The sequence below is a fragment of the Lissotriton helveticus genome, chromosome 1_1 (assembly GCF_964261635.1).
Source record: "Lissotriton helveticus chromosome 1_1, aLisHel1.1, whole genome shotgun sequence".
NCBI classification, from domain to species: domain Eukaryota; kingdom Metazoa; phylum Chordata; class Amphibia; order Caudata; family Salamandridae; genus Lissotriton; species Lissotriton helveticus.
This window is the reverse complement of record NC_136057.1, coordinates 62517475-62543098: the sequence shown is the minus strand read 5'-3', so window position 1 is coordinate 62543098 and position 25624 is coordinate 62517475. Positions and strand designations below refer to the sequence as shown.

General features: G+C 45.6%; 1 protein-coding gene across 1 annotated transcript in view; it reads left to right on the top strand.

Moving 5' to 3' along the window:
* The first annotated feature begins 8072 nt into the window (after window positions 1-8072).
* LOC144758345 (uncharacterized) overlaps window positions 8073-25624 on the top strand; it is a 148603-nt gene continuing 131051 nt past the window's right edge. Inside the window, exon 1 of the mRNA XM_078646422.1 lies at window positions 8073-10699. Within this exon, the coding sequence (XP_078502548.1) occupies window positions 8761-10699 (1939 nt within the window). The 5' untranslated portion in view covers window positions 8073-8760. The remainder of the gene's footprint in view (window positions 10700-25624) is intronic.

Sequence of the window (25624 nt, the reverse complement as noted above, 5' to 3'; positions counted from 1 at the left end):
TAGCTTGATTCCAGTGGCATGGAGAGCACAGGACTCGCATCTGAGCATACCCGCCCCACTCAGGGTGACAAATGCAAAAACAACAGTTGATGGACAGAATGCAGAACAATGTCATACATTCACCCCAATAGAGAGATCTGGGCCTAAATCCATCGTTTTTTGTTCACCATGCCATTCCAGTTTGAACCCAGCCATATGCAAATAAGTCTTGACCCTGTGCCCCACGGGAACAGGGCTTTATAGGCGGCTCCTGCCCTGGTGCTCGGATCGTTGCCCCATGGCCTTCTGGGCCTTATAGTTCTGTCTTCCCTGTATCATTGGAGGTGGAGCCCTCACTGCTCTGGGACAGGATGTGTGTATTTTACCACGCCAGGAGGGAGCAGACATCCCATAACCCTCTCCCTGGCTTAGGACCGCGACACCAGCTCAGCGGCTGACCACTATGGCCAGAAGAAGCTTTTGCATCTAATGAAGACGTGGGTTGGGTTGGAGGGGAAGCAGATGCAGCTTTGAAGCTGAAAATAGCATTAAAGTGCGGCGCTTAGAAAATCGGCGGCACCATTGTCCCAGTGGGGCACGTTGTTCTGCCTGCAGCAGGAAAAACTGATAACAGAAAATAGAGCACGCACCATGTAACAACCAAGTAAAGGTGCTAGTAGCTATGGGAGGATACAAATGGCAACATGAGCGAAGCTTCTCTTTGAACCGTACGGAACTACCACAGATCTCCGCAGAGCAGCGCCTGCACGCTGGCTCAGGCTCAACCTAATAAAGGACTCTACCCGTTCCAGAGAACACCCATCTAGATGGAATGATAAATACTTTTTCCTTCCCAGTCCCACTATCATAATAAAGGTTTTTGATTCGTTAACAAGCAGGCCCAGTTCGGCCTTGAAAGTTGAATTAGAGCCAATCAAGCGCTGTAGGGCCAGAAGTGTCCTGGACATCAAAACTGCATTAGCTGCATAGAAGAGAGCAGACAGCCATAAGCCTCCTGCTGAGGGAACATCTCTGCCCTGCGCGGTCAAAACCTCATTACATTTATTGGTGTTCAAGGAAAAAAAGAAAGAGGGCAAGGACACCCCCCATCGTACCCCCTTTTCAATTTTAAATTTCCGAACATTCATCCTGTTTACCAAATCTGACTACTGTCCCTGCCTCTGTATACGTCTCCCTAATAAAAAGAATGATGGAATTGTTCACTCCCATCGACTCCAAAAGAACCCACAATTTTGAGTGGTTTAGGGTGGTTTAGGCAGTCGAAGGCCGCGGACAAGTCACAAAAGCCATTTAAAACTGGCCCTTTTTTGCACAAACATATTTTGCTGCAAGTAAGGGTGAATTTTGTCCGTGGTAGATTGTACCCCTCCCCTTTCTAAACCCGTATTGTGTCTCAGCTAAAGCATTATATAACAAATGCCCACTCCTCCAGTCTATTTAGGAGCAATCTCCCCATTAGTTTGGCAGCGATATCCAGCAGGGAGATTGTGCGGTAATTTGCAGGATTCGAGGAATTCCCCTTCTTATATATGGGGATAATCACGGATTTGTTCCAAGATACCGGGGTCGCACTTTGGAAACTGTATTAAAAACTTGGGTCAAGGGTGAAGCCCATACATTTGTATGTACAAAGAAAATATCCAGAGGAACCCCATCTGACCCTGCTGCCTTTAGAGCAGGCGATTGAGAGAGTGCAAGCTCAATTTCCTCTAATGAGAATTCCATCCCCAGATTGTCAGTCATCAAGTCTTAAGGTTTTTTTGTAGCGCAAATCCATCTCTAAATTAAAAATGCCCTGGAAGAGAGACACCCAGGTCGATTGATCTATATGAATATCAAGAGTGGGGCCGCCCTGATCCTGCTGAAAAGGGGCATTTACCACCCTCCAAAATGCCTTGATATCTTTACTCCTCGAAGCCTCACACAAATTTACCCATGCTTCATCCTGTATCTCCTTTTTTCTCACCACCCTAGCTGTCTTACAGTCAGCTTATAGCTTCCTTATCATATCTTTGTTTCTGGGACTTGTTTTAAGAGCAGTGCGAAGATCTTTGGAGGCCTTTGAGCAATTTGTCTCAAACCCCCTTTTCGTCGATGGAGTGTTTCTAGTAGCTGGATGTAAAAGAGTAGAATTTATAGTTATTACTAAATGTATTACTACTTGATGACTATCAGTGTTGGTGTCTAAGCAGGATACGTAGGGCCCGATTCACAGAATGAATGTAAGACTCAATCCTAAACTTACTACTATTTTGATATTCACAGAATGCACTTACTACTTTTGGCATTCACAGAATGAACTTACTACTTTTGGCATTCACAGAAGTTAGGATTTTGTCTTAAGTCTGTCTTAAGTCTGTCTTTAGTTTGTCTTAAGACAAGCTTAAGACAAAATCCTAACTTCTGTGAATACCAAAAGTAGTAAGTGCATTCTGTGAGTACCAAAATAGTAGTAAGTTTAGAATTGAGTCTTAAGTTCATTCTGTGAATCGGGCCCAATGTCAGGTAACACCTCCTTTACAACCTTTGGGAGGAAGGAAATAGGGTTAATTTTCTCCCATTTAAGAGTAGATCCATTTTTCCTATTCAGAATCGGTTCTGGGGTAAATATAGAGCTTGACTTAGCAGAAAGAGGCCAAACAGAACAAAAAAAAGAAGGAAAGCATGATCACTGAACTCTGTCAACTCGGCTATGGATTACTTAATACATCTCTTAAAATTAGTCTGAATATTTGTAAAATCAGATGTCGAGGTAATTCCTGTACGATGAAAGGTGAGGAGGGGTTGACCAGTCATGGGTTGATACGGGTTTATTATAACTAGGTCCCAAGTTAATGAAAAAATGTTTGAAATGCTTCCGTAGTTATGATGCATAAAATGGACTAGCAATGAATCATTAGTGTCAGTTACCCAACAAATACATTAGTCCGAATTGGGGCTACAGTACACATGAAAATCCCGAGCTCAAATAAAAAAAATTGAACATGTTTGGTATGTTAACATAGATTCCAATATTCCCGCCAACTAATCTGTCACCTGTGTAGAATTCTTAAAATTATTATTATAAAAATGAATGCGTAACAAATCAATTTTCCCAGAACCTTCATCGACGATAACATGAAAATGGGGTGAGTCATTGATAAAGGTCACCATAGATAGGATGATCGTGTTTGCTACAATTCTGAGTAAGCCCCCCTTAGATCTACCTGCTGCTGATGGAACTGCTGGCATAACAAAGGAGCTGAAGCCATTTACATAGACAGACTGCTCTGCCCAATTTTCCTGTAAGCAGATATCAGAATTCGTAAACACTTTTGATTATCCTTTTTGTTTTCATAGCCCGCTAAATTCCTAGAGAGAATCTTTATATCACTTAGGGACTCCTGCAACCAAATCGATGTCTGTACTGGTAAGAAGGATGATGTAGGGTCAATTGGTAAGGATGTAATACTGCTTAGTGAATCTAAAATGACCAACTGAACCCTCTCCATGGCTACCAAACCAGAAACCGTTTGATAATAGTTATAGAGAACAGACTAGGAGGCAAATGATTTAATGGAAATCAGTCAATCACATGCCTCCATATCTTCCAACAATGACTACCTATTTGATAGGGCAAGGGCATCAAAAGCCACCTGCGTAGGCTTATGGCCATTTCTCACTAAAGATAGGCCCTGAGTGAATACGGTGGAACTATGTACTGGTGCGGACCTATAAAAAAAGCCCAACAAGACTGCATGAATCTGAGAATGGAGTGAAGGGACAACCAGTAAACTCCCTAATAGGTCTCTCACTCGCCATTCATTATCAAAGTTTAAAATAACCAGTCATTATTGGTTAGTTTTACACCAGAACCAATTCACTGCGTTATTCTGGCCATTATCAAATGATTTTGGATCAGATGACCTTGATTAGAGTTTTGAGTCATCCAGTGTCTAGCCTTGGCCATCAGCTGAAGTGAAGATTTTCTAAGATTGGGACGCAGTAAAGGCACGTTGACTAAAACTTGAACATAATGACAAGCTACAGGAGGGAAGTCCATGTATTGCTGATTTGGTCTGCCATGGGCCTGAGTAGACGGGGGATTAACCTCAACGTGAGGTCTTGATAAGTTGTGATTGCCCCTTACGCATAGAGTCTTGTATGGTCACCTGTGGTGGGCAACACCTAGGGACCAAATCTACATGTAAACAAATTGGAATCCACTAAGGGGTTAGTGGTGGTCCCTACTGTGGTGGGGAGCACACCGTGTTGTTTGAATACCCCTCACACACCAACAGGCCCCTTGGTGTCATGCTTCATCATTGGGGTCTTCGCACCCCTCTACGGGATGCGGCGTGCTGCGACCTACGGCTACGTGGGAGCCCTTCCTGTGAACTATGTGTTAAAGTGTGTGGGGTATTATAGGAGTGTGGTGTAGTGGTGATGGTGATAGTTAAAAAATACCTGGCTCGTGGGGAGAAAAAAACTTTGAATTAAGCCCCGGCTGGTATTGTTAAAAGGGGTGCAGTGTGAGGTTAATGTTGTAGTATTATGTACAATAACCTCTAAAGTGCGTCAACATGAGTCATGTTTCGGAGTACAGAACTCCTTCTTAAGGACGGGATTCGCACAAGTTTATCCCAAATTACTCACATGAAAAAATGTTTATATTAAAGTGTATTATACAAAAATAAGTCAATTATAAGTGTGTATGTTCCTAATTAGTAATTCGAACACGTAGTCTTATCGCCCCATTGGTGTTTTAGTGAAGACCTGGAGGGAGAAAAATACATAATCAATATCTTTCTCGATATGCATTTATAACTGTCTAGAGGGTTTCAGTGACCTTAAGGACGTGTAGGATCCCTGCTGGGGGCCAACTGATTTTCAACACAAGGATGACCAATAGAAGTAGAGGGCGATTTAGCTAACTCACGATCAAGGATCATGTTTTCACAATTAAAACGCAAATTATGAGTTTCATAATTATAATTTTTTAAGAGTTTTACAGATAGACCGTAGGTGCTATCTGTAGAATCTAAACGGGCATAGATTGGTTGCAAAAGTTGTTTAAAGTTACCAAGAAGATCACACCAATATGAGGAAAATGTAGTCTTTGAAAGTTGCTGGCCATTCATACATGTGGAACTCACTGGCAGAGAAACCTTTCTGATCTTTTTTGGCAGGACACTTGGAGGGCCGTGTCTCATAACCTCTTTTTCATTTACCATTTACGGAGGTAGCGTCAGTTGGTTTCCCAATAAATGCAGAGGCAGGCTAGGAATGTTCGGAGGTTGGTACAGGGACTGCCGGTAATTCTGGAAGAAAAACAACTAGACTAGATGACTGCCCTGTCCCTAACCCTAACAAAATTCTCATTTCTGTGAGTGAGATTTATTTTTCTAATGCAGATGTTGCCTTGGCAAGAAAGGTATTTAAAGATGTAACAGTTACCTCCTCTGTTGCTCTCAGCTTTTTCTTGCCCATGGTGGGCCTGTAAAGGGGGAGTGTAGAAGTTAGAGGGGGGGCCCAGCCTCCTCTGGGCTCTGACGGGCATGGATGGGTCTGCCCATGGCCCATGCAGAGGTACCACGCTGCTGCCTTTAACCAGCTTTAGTCCGTGACCCCACCTCTGCTCCGATGCGGCCCCCACAGCGGGACCTCGCTGCTGCCTTTAAGCGCCTCTGGATGCGGGAAGAGTGCTGCATCGTGTGGTGGAGCCTCAGGGCTCTAGTCAGTGCCATGGCTCTGCTCTGATGTGTCCCCCACAGTGGGACCTCACTGATGCCTTTAAGCGCCTATGGGCGCAGGAAGAGTGATGCGGCATGCGGTGGAGCCTGGGGACTGTATTCAGTGCCATGGCCCTGCTCCAATGCATCCCCAGGGAATCTCTAATATAGTGCACTCACTTCAATTGTCCAACTTGAGCATATTTGGAGAACTGAATCTTCATCTTGATCTAATCAACAATAAAGAAATCCAGGACTTTACTAATGACCTGGCCACTTTCTATTTAGCTCAGTTAGTAAAACATTCAACTATGAGGCCGGCCATCAGCTGGACCCTGTTTTTTCCAACCTGGCCACCCTTCAAACTGCTCCCCCTATTCAAGTGACCTGGTCAAACCATTATTTGGTGCCTATGACTATTGATAAACCTAGCATTGAAAAAACATTACCGGTAACCCCACAATGAGAAAGTTGTGGCATAAACTAGACCCATCTGCCTTTTCAAGGTTTCTCGAAAGGAGTGTGCCTCTATTAGACTTCAATGTAGAACGAGCGGAGACTTCCACCAAAGCATGGAAATCCACTCTATTGTGAACAACCTGATTAAACCTACCTCCACTCCCAGATTAGCGGAAGCTTCTGACAGCCACTGCAGCTAGCTTGGTCAATGATCTTTATCTTTACTTTAACAGGGGTGAGGAAACAGTCAAACCTTTCTCTCTTGACACAGGGGCCTACCACTCGCAATGGGCTTCCTTGGACCAATTGGCTCTACATGACGCAGATTCTATTTCCATCTTAATGCGTCAAGTGAAATCTCGATCTCCAGATCACCCATTTAAACCTGATAATATTTTGAAATTTCAGGAGAGCGTCACACCCATATTTCTAGCATTAGCCAAACTCACGCTGAGCACAGAAGAAGTATCAATATGGAAACTCGCCAAGGTGATCCATAATTAAATGCCACAGCTCCAGAAAACTATTGACCCATTTCTCCATGTAGGCTGACTATTTTGCCTCTCTGCGGCTGTGTTTCATAGGATCCATTTATGTCCCTTGCTTATATTGTCTCACACCCGGACCCTCACCTTCCCCTGAAGGCAGGCAGTCTCCAGCTGTTGTGCTATCTAAGGCTCTGCTCTCTTCTTGTAAAGGGTCAAAGTGGTAACACCCCTGCAGCAAGTGCCTCTAACAGCCGCAGGAATAAGATATAGTGCACACCAATACCCAGCCCAGTAAAGGCCTGAAACAGACCGAAAAAGGAGCATGTACCTACATGTTCACCTCCTCTGTTTGTACCTCATTAGTAGCTACCTGTGCACTTCCTCCGTTTGTATGTCCCGGGCGAGCCTCTTTAATGACGCTTGTGATCCTGGTACTGCCAAGCATGGCCGTTTGTCTATCATATCATTACCTGATGTCTGCTGTGTACATCAAGTCACTCCTCTGCTTTAGTTGTGAGTGAACCCTGTGGAGCAAGTAAACAGACATAAGGGAGTATGGAAGGCGATGAACAGGGAGTAAGGTGAAGCTGATTTCAAGAAATGCCCAAAGGTGTAAATGCTGCACGCAACAGACATCTTGTCCCACTCTGCCAACGCTCCATCCACCCACAGAGTAGCATGCTGGCACCAAATAGAAAACATTAAGTCAGATGCCATGGTAAGGTAGAAAAAGACAAAAAGCAGATATGTATTGACAGCAGAGATATCGAAGGTATATTACAGGTTGTGATGGAATCTCTATAATCAATGCTGTAATCTTCCCACAAATGCTTGAACCAACCCCAGGAAAGTGGCAAAGATAACTTGACAAACAGAAAAGTAAAGACAGGAGTTGGAACTTCAGCTGCTCGAGTGTGATCAAGAAGAGAGTGAATGGAGCTTCATTTCTTATATACTTCCTGAAGCGTTACCTTTATTATATACTTCCTGAAGAGTTTTGTTTGTGATATGGTTCTTGAAAGGGTTACTGTTGTTATACACTTCCTGAAACTGAAGTGACAGCAGCACATCCTGATCCATCTCTTTTTCCACAATCCCTTCTTGTTTAAATAAAATCTTGGCCATGTTGCATCTTCCTAAAGCGGTACCTCTAGCGAGTGGGCACTCCATGTGTACTCTTTCTGTACTAAGATACTCTGTGAACACTGAAAAATCACCTCCTTTTCTGAAGTAAGTAAGAGTGGCATGTTCAATGAAAGATTTAGTTAAATATCTGTGTATGGTGAAATAGCCCTTGGTAACTTTCATAAACGGTAAGGAAGAGATATCTTTTACAACTAGTTAAATATTGTGTATTCACATTCTCTTACATTTCCATTTAGTGATTTTAAATCTCTTTACATCCAATAGGAAACCTGCCTTGAATGCACAAAGGATCGCGAAGAATGACAGTAATCGTGCAATTCTGAAAAAAGTGGTCAGAAAAAATGAGCTCCAATATTCAGGAAAAGATCTGCACAGTCAGAGACTGAGGACCCTGAACATACACCGATAGATCCTGGAAGAAGCAGTCAAGAGCATATCAGTGGATGAACGCAACAGGACTAAGAAATGACCTTTAGAAAATTAAGGCAACAACACTGACAAACCACCTCCTGTAGAAACAGGCCTGCACCACCAGCTTTGATCATGTGTTTGGTATGAGGTAGATACAGCATTGCTCTGCTTCCTGTAATGATGGTAGACCACCATTCAGCGTGCTAAGTGTATTATAAACTCTTTCTAGCCAAACCACATGAGCACGAGAAAAGCACAAGGTAGTGGAGCCAGACAACTGAAGGATAATAGAAAGAGAGGGTCTTTGATCTACAACAGACTGTGCTAATTTGCATCGACCAGAAGGAAGACTAATCTTTACCTGTAACACACAAAACTATTATGCAATCTAAAGACATACCCACCTACAAAGAAGCTTTACTTGCCAAAATAATAATATATGTAGCTGGCGAATCTTGTATTTCATTGTGAAATCTGAAATCAACCATACCAAAATACCACACACACACCGGGAATGTGAGAATAACACAAGTGCTTTATCAACCATGTTAGCTCCTCAGGAAACGCAGTCATGGGATGCAGACAATTATAAACCTGACCCACAGACACTAACCAAGAAAGAAAAATCATACCCATGCAGCAAGAGCTTTAGTTTGTCATCGCTACTAAAGAGCCATCAGCAAACACACACAGGAGAAGCAACGTGCAGTTGCAATGAATGTATGAAGAACTTTAGTCAGTTAACACTCCTAAAAGAAAATCAGCAAACACACACTGGGGAAAAACCATACCATTGCAATGAATGTGTGAAGAAATTCAGTCACTTATTAGACCTCCAAGTACATAAACGAACACATACAGGGGAAAAACCATTCAAGTGCAGTGAATGTGGAGGTAGTTTTAGTGATTCCTCAACTCTCAGGAGGCATCAGCGAACACACACAGGGGAAAACCCATTCAAGTGCAGTGAATGTGTAAAGAGCTTCAGTCTGTTATTACATCTCCAATCACATCAGCGAACACACACTAGGGAAAAACCATACCATTGCAATGAATGTGGAAGTAGTTTTAGTCAATCCTCAACTCTCAGGGGTCATCAGCGAACACACACAGGAGAAAAACCATTCCAGTGCAGTGAATGTGTAAAGAGCTTCAGTCGGTCATCAGACCTACAAAAACATAATCGAACACACACTGGGGAAAAACCATTCCAGTGCAGTGAATGTATAGAGAGTTTTAGTGATTCCTCAAATCTCAGGAGTCATCAGCGAACACACACAGGGGAAAAACCATTCCAGTGCAGTGAATGTGTAAAGAGCTTCCGTCTGCTCTCACATCTCCAAAGACATCAGCGAACACACACTGGGGAAAAACCATTCAACTGCAGTGAATGTGTAAAGAGCTTTAGTCGATTATCACAACTCCAAACACATCAGCGAACACACACTGGGGAAAAACCATACCATTGCAATGAATGTGTAAAGAGCTTCAGTCAGCTATCACATCTCCAAAGACATCAGAGAACACACACAGGGGAAAAGCCATTCCAGTGCAGTGAATGTGTAAAGAGCTTCAGTCTGTTATTACAGCTCCAATCACATCAGCGAACACACACTGGGGAAAAACCATACCATTGCAATGAATGTGGAAGTAGTTTTAGGCAATCCTCAACTCTCAGGGGTCATCAGCGAACACACACAGGGGAAAAGCCATTCCAGTGCAATGAATGTGTGAAGAGCTTCAGTCGGTTATCACAACTCCAAAAACATCAGCGAACACATACTGGGGAAAAACCATACCAGTGCAGTGAATGTATAGAGAGTTTTAGTCAGTTATCAACTCTCCAATCACATAAACGAACACACACAGGGGAAAAACCATTCCAGTGCAGTGAATGTGTAAAGAGCTTCAGTCTGCTATCACATCTCCAAAGACATCAGCGAACACACACTGGGGAAAAACCATACCATTGCAATGAATGTGGAAGTAGTTTTAGTCAATCCTCAAATCTCAGGAGTCATCAGCGAACACACACTGGGGAAAAGCCATTCCAGTGCAATGAATGTGTAAAGAGCTTTAGTAGGTCTGATGACCTACAAAAACATAATCGAACACACACTGGGGAAAAACCATTTCAGTGCATTGAATGTATGAAGAGCTTTAGTCAGTTATCAACTCTCCAATCACATCCGCGAACACACACGGGGGAAAAACCATTCCAGTGCAATGAATGTGGAAGTAGTTTTAGTAATTCCTCAACTCTCAGGAGTCCTCAGCGAACACACACTGGGGAAAAACCATTCAAGTGCAGTGAATGTGTAAAGAGCTTCAGTCGGTTATCAGAACTCCAAACACATCAGCGAACACATACTGGGGAAAAACCATACCATTGCACTGAATGTGTGAAGAGCTTCAGTGGGTTGGCAAACCTCCGGAGCCACCAGCGAACACACACGGGGGAAAAACCCTCACCACCCAGCCAATGAGGAACAGCAACAAGACTGCTCTTCAGGACACCCATCCTTATACATAACACACTCCAGGGGTTTGCTCCAGGGTCAAACTCACTTTACTTTCACGTTAACAGCAACAAGTTCTAAACTGGAGAATCTATATTTAGGACAAGGGGTTTATACTTCCATTAGTGGCATAATACATTAGAAACCCAATACTTTATAGATCTGTATTAAATGATACATAACCAAACACCACCCATGTATGGACATCCAAGAGCTTTTAAAAAACACACTACAGAGGTGTGTACCAGGATTTACTTTAACATTAACATGAACTAAATTATGATACAGCAAGAACAATCATGATGCTATGAAATGTACACAATGATGACTAGATGTTACATGTTAATAAGAAATGTATGTTTTTAGACATACAAAAACAACAAATGTATTTGAATTCATGGTATTTGACTGCTGAGTGTGTATAAGGCGATCTTAGATGTGATTTATTCCCTAAACTTTAAAGATCATTTGTGATGTCAGCGAGAAACCTAGTTTATTTGGTAATAGAGGGGTCAAATCTCGAAAGCATGACTGCTTTCAGCTGGGAGTCTGGTGCAGGTGGTATCAGAGGGGAATATTCTCACCAGTGGGCCTTCTCTCAGAGTGAGAAGCGGTTCTTTGCTTGATGGTACTACCTCTCCTTCTGTGTTAATGAAGAGAGAAGTGCTACCAATAATACTGAGATCTGGGATATTCGGCTGTTTTGGGAAATTAATTCAGTCTTTTTTACCCAATCAATACCTGATTTATTTAGGAAAGCTAAAATATGTCTGTATCTTGGCAGTCCTCTTGTTAATAATCCATAAAAATACCACAGGGATTTAAACATGAATTTGGCAAATACACATTTTTTTTTCTTTTAAGGTCCTTATATAGCACTGCTTTATCTAATAATGTCTGATGGTTTTCTTCGAGCCCTTTCTTCTTCAGAAAAAGTTTTTCTTTCGACAAACTCAATGGGATTTCCGATGAAAGGCTGACAATCTGTCCAACTCTAAACAAGGATGGTGGCCAAAATTGGTTTGGCTGGTGTAACGCTTTGTTGCATTTTTGATAGAGTGCCCTAAATCCAACCCGCCTTTCTTTAGTGATTTTTCTATTTTGAGTTACATTTGAAGACTGTCCCGCTCATTTATAGTTTGACAGGGGTCCACGGTCTGCCAGAGGAACAGGCGTAACAACTTCCACTACCCTTTGGACTACCATGCACCATATTTAGCGATCTCCACCAACCTGGCTATCCCTGTGTCTTCAGAGGAGCAACAGGAGCTCCTCTAAAAGCACCTAAAGTTTGGTGAGTGTCTGCCATTTTTCACACGGTTGCACAACAAACTTTTTGGTTTTACTCCTAAAGTGAGAGTTTGCTTTTTGTAAAACCAATAAATCATGTACTTGATACACTGAGAGCTTTCTACAAGGGAGTCTAAGTCATTTTTATTTATTTTTTTATTTTAAAACCTTTATTGGAAATAAGATCAGTTACAATCGATACATAGCAGAACATCATAATCAGCCATCGGAACAGGTTCAAACAGAGCATAGCAATTAGACCATGGCAGTGCAAAGCTCCGTCCCACAAATGCTCGGTTGCAACCCAGGAGAGCAACTTTGTCAGAAAATAAAAGGAGCAAGGAAGGTTTAATTTTAAAATAAAGTAGAAGGGGCAGGATCCGTGGCAGTATATGTAGATCAAACAAACCATGGAAAGTCCGAGGGGCAGGATGATCGTAGTCCAGGAGAACTGCCAGTGGGACGTAACGATTCCACTCTGTACCAGGATAGTCAAAAAACAAGCAGTCCGCCCACCAATAAGTTCCCAATCGCCATAACAAAGCAGTCTAAATCCCTTTTAATAATCGAGGTAACGCAAGTGTGCAGAAAACTACCCCCACAAAAATTCCAAATAAAGAAAAGGAAAAAATAGAAATAACCAAGAACAAAAGGAATAAGAAGGCCATAGAAACAAAGAAAAAGAAGAAAACAACAACACCCCTCCCCCATCCCCCCAACCTGCACCCCTGCATGTGGCTACGGCCTACCCCCCCAGCAGCGTGCCTGTCGCCCATTGTAGACCCGAAATATAGACAAGAAATGAAGAGAGCTAAAGAAATAAAAAGGGGGAAAAAGTAAAAGAGAGAACCAACAGCACACGATAGGGAAGGAAACATGGGGGAGACTCCCAGTGCGGGAACCCCAACCTCCCTCCCCATTCGCCCACCTGTAAAATCAGTCAGAGAGCAAATATACAATATAGGGAGCACCTACTTAAACAGGATGTATCAGTCGCTACGCAATCCAAGACCCACGGGGGGGCATAACGCACCCCCAGCCGCAGAAATGGCGCCCTAAGCACACTCGACTCTCACGGGCAAACAGGATCAATGATGCAGGTCCCACCCACCCCAAAATGCCGGACCGGGGTGGAAATCACAAAGTGAAACAGACATGGCAGTCCAGGAATAGCCAAAGCCTCTCCAAAGTCACATGAAAAGAGCAATCCGCCATCACCGATCGTAGTCCACGGAATACGCTGTCCTGTAGCCGATCCGCCGTGAGACATCAGGAAGTCCCCCCAGGGAACAAGTCCACAGTGTCGCCATCAATAAGCCACCTCCACATCGAGCCGCAGTCCCGCCATGATGGCAGTAACCTATACCACAATGAAAGTGGCGAACGAAGCTGGTGACGGCCACAATGAAACATTGGGTCAATCATAATCAGGACTACTTCCCACCATCACCAGAACACAGGTCCGCGGCCCCTTAGAGAAATACGGTCGCCGTCCTCCGGCTTCCAGTATACCCAGCCGCCGCCACAAGGTATAATCCATCGGATCGCCACTGTTACAACAAACAGCGCCACAGCACCGTACAGGCAGGCTTAGGAGTCTTCGGTCCCCTTCCAGTCAAGATGGCGAATTGCCCGTGTATCAGCGATAGGGAACACAGGATGCCCTTCTCCCCACCACCGAGTATTGTTCACGGGCCCCCCCAGCCCAAAAAGGCACATTAACATCGTGCTCTCGCCAGCGCCCATGAGCCGGAGATAAAACGTCCGTTCAATTTGCAGGCATGCAAAATGCTCCAGTCAGACAGGGAGCAATTCTCAGAGTCCGGCGGCAAACAAAAATCGCTGGGGGGGAAGTAAGGGGGGAGGAGAAGCAAGCAACACAGGAGAATTGTGCATTGCACCTGGAAAGGGCTCCGGCGGTGTCGAGGGTATTTTCAGGTCCCCTGGTGGGAGACCGGCGCCCCACAGGTCGATGTGTCCGTTGTTGTTGCATTGGCGGTCGGGTGCAGCGAAACGCGAGGTCCCGGTCACCGGCATCGGGCAGGCCGCCCTGCTCTGGAGAGCGTATCTCCGTCCCCGGAGCCAGGATTTTCGCCGGAATCGGACGCCTCACCTCGGCGACCATTCCGACGCACGGAAGCTCCGCGCTCTCACTGGGCAGGCAAGCGGAACAGGTGGTGAGGAGAGAAGGTCGGCGGAGCCGGGACTCGGTGCGGCCATCTTGGCCGCCGGCCCGGCTCCGCCCCTCTAAGTAATTTTTCATATATTTTTTCTGTTTGAGACAACCAGTCTTTTCATTGTGTTCCTGAAGAGAAACACGTAGGTCAGAATGCCTACCATAAGTAGGGCGGATGGTCTGATGTACTTACACCAACGGCCCCAGGTATGTCAGTCATTGTTGTGAGGGTTCCTGAGGTTCTCACTTCTGTTCAAACAGAGGGGTACAGTGATAGCTTCTTCTCACCAACCTCCAAAATTCTCCAATTTATTTTTATAATCCGTTTAATAAAATTTGCTAATGGATTATACATGAGAACCACGGCCATGCTTTCTTCTCTTACTCATGCATAAGGGATCAGGAGGTTGTCTCAATTAATTAGAACCTATCTGTTACTATGACTGAATAAGCGTAGTCTAAGGAGAAGGCAAGTCAAATATGAAATCTAGCAGATGGGAGGGAGAGGTAATTAGAGAGAACGCAGCGTGAGGGAAAGCTCTAATAATAAATACAATGTTTGTTGCAGTAACGTTGGTTTTTATTCAAGTCGAGCAGAGGGATGAAAGAATAACGTTTTTAGGGTCAAGGGGGTTGAACATTTATTTGTTTTGTTTAATTTGAAATGATGATGTTTCACTTAGGAATTATGGCTTAAGTACATATGTAAGACGTAAAAATAATTTTAGTGATCATAGTCGAAAATGAAACACTTTAGTAATGCTGTAATTGTTAACTTGCAGTTACCCCTGACGAAGGGTTGAAAAGTAGCCCGAAATGCATTGGGTATTTAATAAAGACACGCTGCTTTGAATCATCTTGTGTACTTGGATCGTGTTTGCGGAGAAGTCTGGATGGGCGCATGCGAATATGGGAAGCATTCCTTATACACTACGACACATATGTGAATTAAACGGAAGAATACGAAGAAAATGTGGAAAATAATATGGATTAAACTGGACAATTTGTGAACATGGTCAAACGGAGAAATATTGGCTGGATTTTATATCCATAAATGCAGTGCGACTGGTAGTGGAGCGTGATTTTTTGCGCTCCCCACATGCATTCTGTTAAATATATAGCCATTCATATTTAATAATTCTCCATAAAGCATTTGATTTAAACAATAATATATTTTGCACTAGCCCTAAATATCTTATAGATTAATTTAATTGACAATACTTGTGCTGAATCAATGTAAGAGTCTCAAACTTATATTGTGCATCAGTAATTATGGCATTATATCTCAGCCTACGATTAGTGTAGATAAGTATACCTTTATTTAATGTATGCGGTTATTGTCAGGGTAACGTCCTCAGTCTTCCATCGAACACAATATTATTATCAAGTCTTTATTTCTGAACAACAAGGACAGCATTATGACTATAAGTCACAGGAGTGGAGGAGAAATGCTGTCTCTAATATAATTGAGGTTTTCAGTGACTGAAAAGACACTTGTTAGGGTATTATGTATACCAACTCTGTATACTAAATTGTAGGAAGAGCGAGAACCAGCATGACAGGAAGGAGGCCTGGAGGCAACTGTAGTACCAAAGGTGCTGTAAAAGGCATCTGAGTTTGAGAGTGGACTGATAACAAATGAACCCTTGGGCCAGTGGCGGGAATGCCCCCAGAATCAAAGTGTTTCTTATAGGCATGTATTTCCTATGCTTGACACCTTAGCCTGGCTATCGCCCCTAGGCGCAGGCAGTCTCTAGGGACTGTGCTTTTTGTGGCTTTACTCTCCTATGGTAAAAGGCCAAAGTAGTAACAACCCAGTCAGTATGTATCCATGCAAGAGTACAGAATCTGAGGAGACAGGAAAGCACAGTATCGGAGCTATGACTGACCACCTGAAAAACCCTGTTTGGCCTGATCTGGAGAGCACCCCATTGTGCCAAGCTTTAATTATCAACAAAGAGCTATGCGAACTGTCAACAGACTTACGCAAACAAATGATGGACAGAATGCAAACATTCTCCCCCAGTCAAAAGAACTGGATTAAATCCATAGTTCTTCTGCCCACTCAGCCTCCCCAGTTTGTCCCGGCCATACGCAAATCAGTCTTGACCCTGTGCCCCATGGGAACAATCCAGACCGAACTGCCAGGTCAGGTCCTCCCTGGACCAGAAACAAGGATCCCTAACCCGGTTCAGGGTACGTCACCCTTCTTCAGCCAGGCTAGCTTGAATCCAGTGGCACAGTGAGCAAGAGACCCACATCTGGGCATACCCATCCCACTTAGGGTGAAAAGTGTTACACAAACAAATGATGGACGGAATGCCGACAATGCAACCATGTATTTATTTATTTATGAAATTTATAAAGCGCAAACAAATGCCCAAGGGCGTCTCGGCGCCGTGAACGAAAGCAGAAAAGAGGAATGGAAGAGAAATTATTGATTGAACAATCAGGTTTTTATTTTTCTTCTGAAAATGGTGAGAGTAGGGCAGGATCTGATGTCCATGTCCAGGGAGTTCCAAAGTTTAGCTGTTGAAACAGTGAAATGACGGTCGCCCCAAGAGGCTGTTTTAGTCCGTGGTACAGACATCAGGAGAGCATTCGTGGATCATAATGCTCTGTTGGGGGCGTAGAATGCCAGGGAGTTGAGGAGAAAATGAGGCCCTTGTTTGCGGGAGGCTTTATAGGCTATACAGAGTGCCTTGAGTTTTATTCGATTTTTTTACCGCCAGCCAATGGTAGTCTTTGATCACTTGGGCGATAGGTTTGAACTTTGGGGTGCCTGAAAGCATTCTTGCGGCTGCGTTTTGTACAGACTGCAGTTTATGAATAACTTTGTGCTGGGCATTGATGAGGAGTCCATTGCAATAGTCTAGAGATGACATGACAAATGCTGTGACCAGTGTTTTACCTGAGTTGGGGGGAAGAAAGGGAAGGATCTTCTTTATGGATTTGAGCTTGTAGAAAGATGCTGAGACGATGGAGTTTGTGTGAGCAGCAAACGTTAGTTTGTCATCCAGGAGTACTCCCAGGTTTTTTACCTTGGTGACTGGTATGGGCAAGGAGCCCAGTTCAGTGGGCCACCAGGCTCCGGGCCAAATAGGGCAGAGCTTCCCGAATATCATTACTTCCGTTTTATTGGAATTTAACTTGAGACAGTTTGTTGCCAACCAGTTGCCCACCATTCTCCCCCAGTCAAAAGATCTGGGTTAAATCCATCGTTCTTTTGCCCAGTACGCCACCCCAGTTTGGACCCAGTCAACAGACTGCCTGCAACAGGGACTATTAGTCCCAGGATAACTGCTTGTCTGCTGATGGAGGATGAGGGGCCACTGCAGCTGCCTGGTAAAGGGACTACATATCCCAGGAGACCTGTTTGTCTGCTGTTGGAGGAGGAGGGGCAAGTTCTTCTACATGCTATATCGTGCCGGACTAACAAATACAGCGCTGGATGCCACACCACTGAAGCTGCCTGGTAAAGGGACTACAAATCCCATGAGACCTGCTGTCTGCTGGGGAGGGACCATATCTTCAACGTGCTTTGTAGCCCGTACTGTCTCCTGCAGCACCGGATGCCAAACGCACGTCTTCATTCAGCCTGTAACTGTTAGTTTAGCTGAGCGGCTGCTCTGCATTTCCCTGTATGCAGACAGCTGCACAAAGTAACTTCACAGCTGGGAGCTCCTAAAGCAATTGTGAAAGTGACACAGCTCAGAGCTCTGCAGTCACGGACTGTCTGCACAACAATTTGAGTTCTGTTCAGTTTCATAAAGCTGTCTCCGGCCCGCTCCCCGCAGGGGCCTCTCACGAGTGCCCTTACTTATATTTCAGGTTCTTTGCAGCAGTAAGGTCAGTTAAGATAATGAAATGAAAAGAACAGATTGCAATACTTTGTGAGCTTTTGAAAATATATTTAGTTTGTCAAATAACCGTAAGTTAGCCTATAGCAGCCAAAGAAACCATATATCAGTTGATTATAAACACTTATATTATGTAACACTGTTGTCTCTGAAGTGTGCAAACATCCACCGATTTCACAGAAAAGGAACCAAATAGGTACAGTTAGGAAAAAAGCGCTCTGACGTGGCAAGCACTGGCTGCATCACAGCTCTTTGTTTTCTCACGGCAGGTTGGTAGTAAGGTTGTTTGGGTAAGATGTTTCTTTATAAGTCTAGTTAGCTGTGTAAGTACATATATTTAAAAATAGGTTAACCTATTGCAATTCAAGTCTGTAAAAAAAATAATAAGGAAATTGGCTTTAAATGGTTGAAAGAAACATATGTATCCAGGATGTACATCTGTCAATGACATACAGTCACAGGGAGAGCTGACCACGTGGCATCTCTGCCAGTAGGTGTTCAAGGCCTCTGTCTGCCTCTCTGCTTGTGTCCGTTTTTGTGCTGCCTTTGTCTGTGTCTGTTATTACGGTGCCTTGGTGCCTTGTTATTGTGCTTTTTTGATTGGTGCCTCTTTATCTGTCTTTCCGGTCTTTCCTGTTGTTCTGTTGTGTCCTCTGTGCACAGGTTTTTCCTGCTGCCCCTGTGGCCCCTCCCCCTGCTGGTTTCCAGCTCCTGCCTCCCAGCTGCGCTTCCCTTCTTAATGGCAGCCACTGAGAGGGAGCACGAGCAGGGCCCCTGGCCAGGGACCTGCTTTCTCCCCCAGCAGCTCTGCTGTTTTGCCACCGCCGCTGACCCGCGTCACCTCTACCAGTAGGTATTCGAGGCCTATGTCTGCCTCTCTGCCTATGTCCGTTTTTGTGCTGTCCTTGTCTGTGTCTGTTATTACTGTGCCCTGGAGTCTTGTTATTCTTCTTTTTTGATGTGTGCCCCTTTGCCTGATTTTTCTTTTTGTTTATCAGTCTTTCCTGTCGTTCTGTTGTGTCCTCTGTGCACGGGTTTTCCCCACCGCTGCTGCCCCATGGCCTTCCCCCTGCTGGTTTCCCTCTCCCACCTCCCAGCTGTGCTTCCCTCCCCTTCCCTATTTAATGGCGTTCGCTGCATGCCAAAGGCGTACCAAAGGCAAGCCCGCATGCACCCGTTCGCAACCCATCTATATTCAGCGCCAGGCACCCTGGATCTCCAGCCACCCACCGCTACGACAGAGCTGCCCTCCTTGCATTCAACCCCGACAAGAACAACTGCCAGCTGTCCATGCCAAACATCACCCACGGCCAGTTCTCCTGCCATGACTGCCGCCAGACCTTCACCTTCATCTGCACCCCTACGGCACCCGCACCCATGTCGGACGCCAATACCATCGAAGTCCTGTGGTGTATCCTCCTCAACATGCACTCCATGGACAGCCACGCCATAGAGATCTGGGACTTCATCGACACCCTCTCACCAGACATCACCTTCTTCACAGAAACCTGCACCGCCCCGACATTGCCTCCGCCTGACAAATACAAGATCAAGAGGAAGGACCGCCCAGGAGGAGGACTTGCCATCGTACACAAGAGCTCCCTCCGACTCATGAGCTTGAGTTCAAGCGACAGCCCGCCACCACCGAACCCCTCTATTTCAAGATCCAGACCAGTCCCAGACCAGTCCCAGAAGGACCCTAAGAAGCACCCTCAGCTACAGACCTCCTGGACCTCGAACTGCATTCACCACCACCTTCGCCAACCTCAAAGCACCCCATGCCATTGCTACCATGGACTACATACTCATCGGAGACCTCAACTTCCACCTCAACAACATCACTCCGCCACCCTCCTGGACAACCTCACCAACCTCGGACTGAAACAACTTGTCACCACCCCCACCCACAAAGCAGGACACACCCTCTACCCCATCTTCATAGGAGGTAACATCCACTTCAGCCACACCATGCAACCCCCATGTACCGTCCTCCACTGCGTACACTTCCACATCTACAAACCCACGGAGTCCAAACCTGCACCCCAACCTACAGGAAGAAACTGGAGAACAATTACTAAGGAGCAGCTGAAGTCCACCCTCAACCCCGATTCCTACGCCACCTCGAACAACGACAACCTCGTAGTCAAAGAACTCCACAGATGGATCTCCAACTGCACAGACGAGCTTGCCCCCCTACCTACCCCCAACAAACAGCTCCCCAGAAAAGCCACCTGGTTCACTGTCGAACTCCAAGAATCCAGACACACCTGCAGATGTCTCAAGAAGAACTTGTGAAACAGCAAATCCTCGGAGGACTGCATCACCTACAAGAACACCATGACAGAATACCACCAACGCTTCAGATCCACGAAATGGACCTTCATCCAGAACAAGATCCTTGCCAACTCCAGCAGCTCCAAGGAGCTCTTCAGCATCATCCAGGAATTCACCAAATCCCCCAACAAAACCACGGATATCAACCCCTCCCAGGACCTCTGCAACAAGCTTGGCTCCTACTTTCATCAGAAAATCAAGGGCCTCTACAACAACTTCAGCGACCAGACACCCTACTCTGAAACCACTCCCCCCTCCAGCAACCCCAGCCAGCCCACCATCTCCTCCTGGACCCCAGTTACCACAGAACCACCACCACCATCGCTACGGAACTACGACGCACAATCAACGCCACCGGCATCCCTCCAGATGACTGGAAATGCACAGAAGTTAGACCCCCTACTCAAGAAGCCCTCAGCAGATCCATCGGACCTCAAGAACTACAACATATCTATCTCCTCCCCTTCACGGCAAAAGTCACAGAGAAGACCGGCAACCTCCAACTAACAAAATTCATCGGAGGAAACTTCATCCTAGACTCCTTCCAATCCAGATTCTGCAGCAACCACAGCACTGAGACAACTTTACTCGCCGCCACAGAAGACATCCGCACCCTACTCAACCAAGGAAACACCGCAGCCCTGATCGTACTCAACCTCTCTGCACCTTCAACACTGTCTCCCCCCACACACTCACCGCCAGACTCCACAAAGCCAGCATACAGGGAACCGCTCTCGACAGGCTCCGCTCCTTCCTCACCGGCAGAAGCCAAAGAATCAGACTTCCGCCCTTCTTCTCCGAACCCATGGAAATCAACTGCGGAGTACCCCAAGGATCGTCGCTCAGCTCCTCAGATGACACCCAGGTCGTCCTCTCCCTCATCAAGGACCCAATCACCACCAGACTCAACTTCCAGGAAGGAATAAAGGATGTTGCATCCTGGATGAGCAGCAGCTGCCCGAATCTCAACTCAGAGACGACAGAGGTCCTTGTCCCCTCCCCCTCTGCATGGGACAACACCTGATGTTGTCCCATGCAGCCCCCTTACCACCACTGACCACGCCCCAAATCTCTGCATCATACTCGACTCCTCCCCCTCCGTGACCTGACAGGCCAACGCCATCGCATCCACCTGCTACAATAACCTCTGCATCCTCTGAAAGATATTCAAATGGTCACCCATGCACTCATAAATAGCAGACTGGACTAAGGAAACGCCCTCTACGCCGGAATCAACAAGTCTCTGCTCCTCAAACTATCCAAACCATACAGAACACCGCAGCCAGACTCATCCTCGGCATCCCTTGACACGAACACATCACCATAGCACCTATGTAACGTCCACTGGCTCCCACATCAAGAAATGAGTAACTTTCAAGATACTCGCCCACACCTACAAATGCCTCCACAACACTGGACCCTGATATCTCAACAACATAATCTACTTCCAGGTACCCAAAAGGACCCTTCAATCGACCGACCTCACACTCACTGAACCCCCGCGCATCCGTAGAGCAAGAGCATGGGGAAGAACCTTCTCCTACATCACGATCAAGATCTAGAACGAGCTGCCGATCAACATCAGACGTGCCCCCACCCTGCACATCTTCAGGAAGACCCTCAAGACCTGCCTCTTCGACCGACCGGAGCTGCTCCCTTCCTCCCTCAGCGCCTTGAGACCCTCATGGGTGGGTAGCGGGCTTTAAACTTCCCTGATTGATTGATAGAAGTATCTTGGGCCACGCCAGTGACGGTCAGATGACTCTGGTCAGTGGTGACGGAGCTAGTGTCACTCCTACTTGTTGAAATGTCACTCATGATTACTCTGAAAATATGAAAATGTCACACATAGCAATCTGAAACCTTGGTAGCTATGCCTAATTTGGGCCTAAATTCAGAGTTGGTTGAGGATATAAAACTGTATTAAGTATAAGGAATAACCCAAAAACACAGGAAGATTTAAAAAATCTGTTCTTTTAATTTTTGCTTTGACATATCACTTATGCCACACTATTTGATCTGGTGAATAAAACTGTATGGTATTTTTCTCTATTTACTTTGCTATGTACCATGAATGGCATTTGAAAAACCCGATAAATAAAGCGTTCCAAAAAATAAAATGAAAACATAAATAAGCTGCCCAGTTTAATTGCACCACTAACACATATTCTCATATATTGAATTAAATATAAACTGTCACTTCCAGTTGACAACTTTCTGTAAATACTCTTTAGTCTTCTGCATCATTCTTTTGAAGATGCTCATGTGCAGTGAAGCTGTAAATACTTTTTTACAGCAGCGACTAAGGGTGAGACTCTGTATGTGGACTGTGTGTATGTTAAAAACATCCATATCTGAGACATCTAAAAACCCAGACCCTGCCACAAAATATTTGTTTATGCATATTCACTCCTGGAGCCTGGGTGTGATAGTTCTTTAAGTGCCCAGCAGAGGGCGAGCTTCGCTTGCCGATGAAATCCACTGAGCACATTGTATGAAAGGAAGAAGGGTTTTTCTGTTTCAGGTCAGCGGTGGCAGAGACAACACCAGCAGCAGATGCTGATATTACTTCCTGCTACTCTATCTGTGTCCAACCTGCTGCAGAGGAGGAAGGACGCCCTGGCTCTCTGTGCAGTTATCTTCATCCTCTCACAGACACCCCCCTCCCCAGACCCCAAATCTGCACCTGCCCCACCCCAGCCATAGGCGGATGAGAGAGCTTAGAAATGTCTGCACAGGTTTCTGCTCAGGTAGGAGATTGTCAGCACCTTGTGCTGTGTTTGTAGAATCTTGGAGTAAATCTCTGCCTGGAGCCAGGCTTTTCTATCTGGGGACCTCTGGGGGACTTTCCGTCTGGCCCTGAAGGTGTTTTATGGTCATCATTTGTGTTTTATTTGGGAACTGTGCACACTGCCCTGTATCATACTGCACTGTGAAGAATCTGTACCACTGCACTGCATCTTGCTGCACTATCAATCAATCAATCATTTGTAAAGCGCACTACATACCCGCGAGGGTCTCAAGGCGCTGGGTGTGGGGCGCTACTGATCGAACAGCCAGGTCTTGAGCATCCTCCTGAAGGTCAGCAGGTTTTGGGTCTGTCGTAGGCTCAGTGGGAGGGTGTTCCATGTCTTGGCTGCTAGGTGGAAGAAGGATCTCCCACCGGTGGTTGTTCTTTGGATATGCGGGACGGTGGCGAGTGAGAGGTTGGCATAGCGTAGCTGGCAGTTGGGGATGTAGAAGGAGAGCCATCTGTTGAGGTAGGCTGGGCCGGTGTTGTGGAGTGCCTTGTGTGCGGAGCTTGAAGGATATCCTCCACTATGAGAAATCTGTGCACACTCTTTGCTCGGCTCTTGCTGTTAGTTTCTTGACTTGCCCACCTGTACCCCTAGGTCAGAAGCATGTCCCCCAGGCAGCTGAACGTCAAGGCTCCCCTGCTGCCCCATGCCCCTTTGCCCCTGTTTTCATATCTCAGTCTAGGTAAAACCTCAGGCATTGCAATAGATTCCAATGGCATTGGTTGGCTTATAGCATTATCTGCTGCAGAGGTTGTGTGTCTGCTGCAGGGATTGTGTGTGGGTGCACTGACCTTGGGTCTGCCAGGTAGGAGGCCTTTCAAGCAGTGGAATGTACATGTCTGTGTTTTTGATGTACCTCTGCAAGTTGGATGTGTGTGTATCTGAACAGGGTAGAGTTGTCTTTGCAGGCTGCGTCTGTATGTATGTGTATGTGTCTAAGGCAATCTACAGAGTGACTTTTTGCAGTGTGTTTGTCTTAGCAGATGTTGGTGGGACTGTCAGTCACTCTTCTTGGACTCTACACTCTACAGGAATCTTTAGGATCACTTGCTGTAACAGTGTCTGCTCGGTGCAGAATAGTCAGGTGCTACTCGGCACACGGCAGATGTCTGAGCAAAGTCATTGTGAAGTTCTAGTTCTTCCCCATAGTTTGGAAGAAATTGGCAAGTTTGAGCGAGACTTCAGCACGAGTTCCAAATAAGTGAGTGTCCACAAGCACCTAGGGCTACTTGTATGTCAATGCTTCAAGGGGTTGCTGCACTCTCTCATCAACGGTGTGTTGATGAGGATTATGCTATGATGTGAAGCCTACATGAAGGTTGTTCTGCTCTAGTTGTCACTTCAGCAGGAAGAGGAGAACAAGATGAGCAAGCAGAAAAAGCAAGAAGAGGCCAGAGAAGAGAAATAAGAGTGATAAATAAGAGTGATAAAGAGAGAACAAACACAAAGGGTGGAGTAAAGTAATTAATAGATATCGGCCAAAATATGAAAGAAAGAAATTTATAGGGGAGGGAGCGAGAGTTCTAAAAGATGGTCGGAAAAGAAATGAACATTATTTATAACTTGCCAAAAGTTTAATTCTACTTTCTGAGCTAAAAATGTGTTTTAAGTGTGATGTGAATGTGAGTCTTGAAGAGTTATAGGTGTAAGGTGCTGTTTAGTGATAGCAATATTTGAGCCAACGTTAGAGCTATGGATCTGAATTAAATGGAGGGATCAATGTATTTTCCTGTGGGTTACTGTTGGACTTGGCCCGCAGGGCAGGTTCACCCCTAAACTTTTTGCCTTATGTGTGACCCTGTGTCAGTGATTTTTGGGTCTCTGCGCACTTTTCCCTGGGTCCCAGAGTGAAAGTGCGTGCGTGTAGTATGGCTGGCCTGCCCTCCCATAGGAATGCATGGGGAATGTGTGTGTCCCTGGTAGTTCCTGATGCGTGGGGAGTGCAGGCTCGAGTTTAGTATGTGTAAACTCGTGGGAGTGAATGCTGCGAGATGGTATATGCGGCATGTATGTGTCTAGAAGGGAAGTGCTACTTCTGGACATTGATGTGCGTGTGCTGTGAGGGTGCTGGAGAGTGATTGGCTGGAGCTGGCTGGCATGCCAGGCTCCAGGAAGTCTGGATGGGTCTGCCCGGTGGTGAGTGGGAGATTAGCATGAGTGATGTGTGGGAGGAGTGTACCTGTGTCCTGGATGGGCTGGGTTTTCCCCACACAATGCTGGCTCCGCCCCCCTGTGGTGTGTCTAACGACCCTAGCCTCCCCAGTGAAAGAAATGGGTGGTTGGGCCATCAAGAGTGCTCCAGAGCCAGCTGAAACTGGTTTTCCCCCCACCCTGCACCTTGAAACAAAGGATTTGGTACTATAAGAAGGGGCTGTGTCCCCTTGGAAAATGTTCTGCTTTTGGATCCTGCCAGAGGGGGCTGTTGCTGCTGC